The sequence below is a fragment of the Coptis chinensis genome, chromosome 4 (genome assembly GCF_015680905.1).
Source record: "Coptis chinensis isolate HL-2020 chromosome 4, ASM1568090v1, whole genome shotgun sequence".
NCBI classification, from domain to species: Eukaryota; Viridiplantae; Streptophyta; class Magnoliopsida; order Ranunculales; family Ranunculaceae; genus Coptis; species Coptis chinensis.
The window spans coordinates 65782311-65784836 of record NC_141459.1 but is presented as its reverse complement, the minus strand read 5'-3'; the positions used below and the strand labels follow the sequence as shown (position 1 = coordinate 65784836).

Genomic DNA, 2526 nt, shown 5'->3' with positions numbered 1-2526 from the left:
GGAGACTAAAAGGGACCTTATGGGACAACTGAGAAAGAGTGCCGAAAAGACAACGGTTAAAGTCAACAACCAAAGGTAAAAGTCAAAAGTTAAAGTCAACTTAGGGGTCCAAAAACCCAAAAGCTCAAGAACCACTACAAGGCTTCAAAGACCAAAGACTCAACTCAACTCTTTACAAGACAAGGACCTAATGTTTTGCATTCATACTAATGCAAGCTCAAACGTAGATGTATTCAATCAACTGTTTTGCTTTCATTTTAATGCAAGCTCAAACGTAGATGCATTCAGCCAAGTGTTTTGCATTCTTTCTATTGGAAGCTCGCTTGTAGACGCGTTCATTTAATCGATCAAGTGGCTTGCATTCATTCTAATGCAATCTTGCACGTATATGCATTCAATCAAGTGTTTTTAATTCAATCTATTGCAAGTTCACACATAGATGCATTCAATCAAGTGTTTTGCATTCATTCTAATACAATCTCGCATGTAGATGAGTTAATTCAATCAATCAAGTGTTTTACATTCTTTCTAATGCAAGTTTTTTTTTTTTTTTTTTTTTTTTTTTTTTTTTTTTTTTTGGTTGGTAAGTGGGGTTTTTTAATTAAGAGGTCCCCTACCCCTTCCTCATAGAGGAGAAAATAAAAAAAATTATTACAATCTTAAATACTCTTTTCCACTAGCATCTTCATATACAATTTTCTTTATATCTTCAGAAAATGAGCTAGGGATGAGTTCAATAAAAATAGTTCTGGAATATTCGCGCAGCTAGATTATCACTAGTCTATTACATTCTCGAACACATGAATTATAGAAAATCTTTCTAATATGTTGATTCTTTCTCTGATGTCTTCAATTATCTTCTTCATCCTCCATGGTTGCGTCTTCCTTGTGTTAAGAAAGCTAAGCACATTTTTTGAATCTGTTTGTGCTCTTAGTTTCTTAACATTGTGCCTTCTCGCAAGTTCCAACCCCTTTTGTAGTCTAGCTCAATGAATGCTATGTTAGCAAACTCCGATTTTCCTTTAGCTGCCGCAATGACCCTCCCTTGATAGTCTCTCAAAACTGCTGCCCATCCACCTTCTAACCCTTGTAGAGTCCCATCAGAATTCAAATTTACAATATCTGGGCCTGAGCGCTCCCACTTGCACTTTTGGGCCCTTAAACTTTCGGTCTCCACATTCAGATTCCACCTTTGTTCAAACTCATCTTTTTCCCGCCCTATCTTCATCTTCACTCTGACAGCAGCCAACTTCGTTCTGACATCCTTCAAAATCAGTTGCACCAGCTGGTTCAGATATCGCGTTTCATGTTTAAAGATTCGGTTGTTCCTTTCCCACCAAATCCAGTAGAAAAACGCATTACTCGTAAGCTTCAGAGCATCTTCTTTCGGTCCCTTTCCTCTCGTTTTATTCACCATCCATTCTATCTCATCTTGCCAATTCGTTACAGCTGGTCTTGTATATCCTATCCTGTCCATTAGAGTAATCCAAACATTTAGCGAGCGAACACTCAAAAACAGATGGGTTGTATTTTCGGCTCTCTCTCAAAGACAATACCACGGGTATCATCGTTTATCACTCTCCACTGTTTCATCTTTTCCCTTGTTTTCAAGCCATCATTGAATATCATCCATCCAATGAACGAGTGTCTCGGTATCTTGTTTGAAAACCAGACCAACCCATGCCAAGCTGTGTTCTGTCGGATCCTCCTCATGCCATCGTAAGTATCTTTGAGTGTATACTCCCCACTCTGTGATGCTGCCCATATAATATCATCTTCTCCACCTTCTATTTTCACCTCATCTTCCATCTGCTGTGCTATCTCTGTTATGTGGTGTCTGATGTGCTGAGGTACTGCCCAAGATCCATCCTCTATCACGCTCGCTACTGTGGCAGTAAGGTTGCATGTAGAGCTGTATCGTAAAGCTATAGGAAACTTCTCTGTTAGTAATCCAGCAGGGTGCCAAGGGTCGTACCACAGCTTGGTCTTTTCCCCATTTCCAATCTGATACACAATGAAATTGATGGCTTCTTTCCTCATCTTTAGGATGTTCCTCCAACTGTTAGAGCAGTCCGATGGTATCTTCATGTGCCAAAACTCTTTTCTCCTGATGTGATTCCTCTGTACCCATTCAACCCACAAGGTACTCTTGCCCTTTACAATCTGCCATATATGCTTTAGTGTAGCCGCCTTGTTTGCAATTTTCAGATCTCGAATTCCCACTCTCCTCCTTACGGTAAAGGGTAGCACATATCCTCCCCATCGATCATTGCATGCGCATTTTGGAGGTCGAGGTCCTTTCGAGGAGAAAGTTCTTGCAAATCCTGTTAATATCTCCAATGGTCTTTATTGGTAACATGAATGAAGCGATCCAATATATCGCGAGGTTATTGAGCCTTTGCTTTAATAAGTTGCAACAACTGCGCATAGGAAAGTGTTTTTCCTTTCCAACTTTGAATTCTTTCTGCACTTTCTCATACGGTGGTAAACAATCGAAGATGTCGACCTTTTTGTAATCGGGGTAAT

General features: G+C 39.7%; 1 protein-coding gene across 1 annotated transcript; it reads right to left on the bottom strand.

Moving 5' to 3' along the window:
* Positions 1 to 1509: 1509 nt before the first annotated feature.
* Positions 1510 to 2040, bottom strand: LOC147504437 (uncharacterized). The gene has a single exon (XM_086605224.1). The coding sequence runs from the start codon at positions 2038 to 2040 to the stop codon at positions 1510 to 1512; it is 531 nt and encodes a 176-aa protein (XP_086461350.1).
* Positions 2041 to 2526: the final 486 nt, after the last annotated feature.

Coding starts and splice junctions, on each gene's coding strand:
- LOC147504437 (XM_086605224.1), bottom strand. CDS start 2,040: ATGAGGAAAGAAGCCATCAATTTCATTGTGTATCAGATTGGAAATGGG.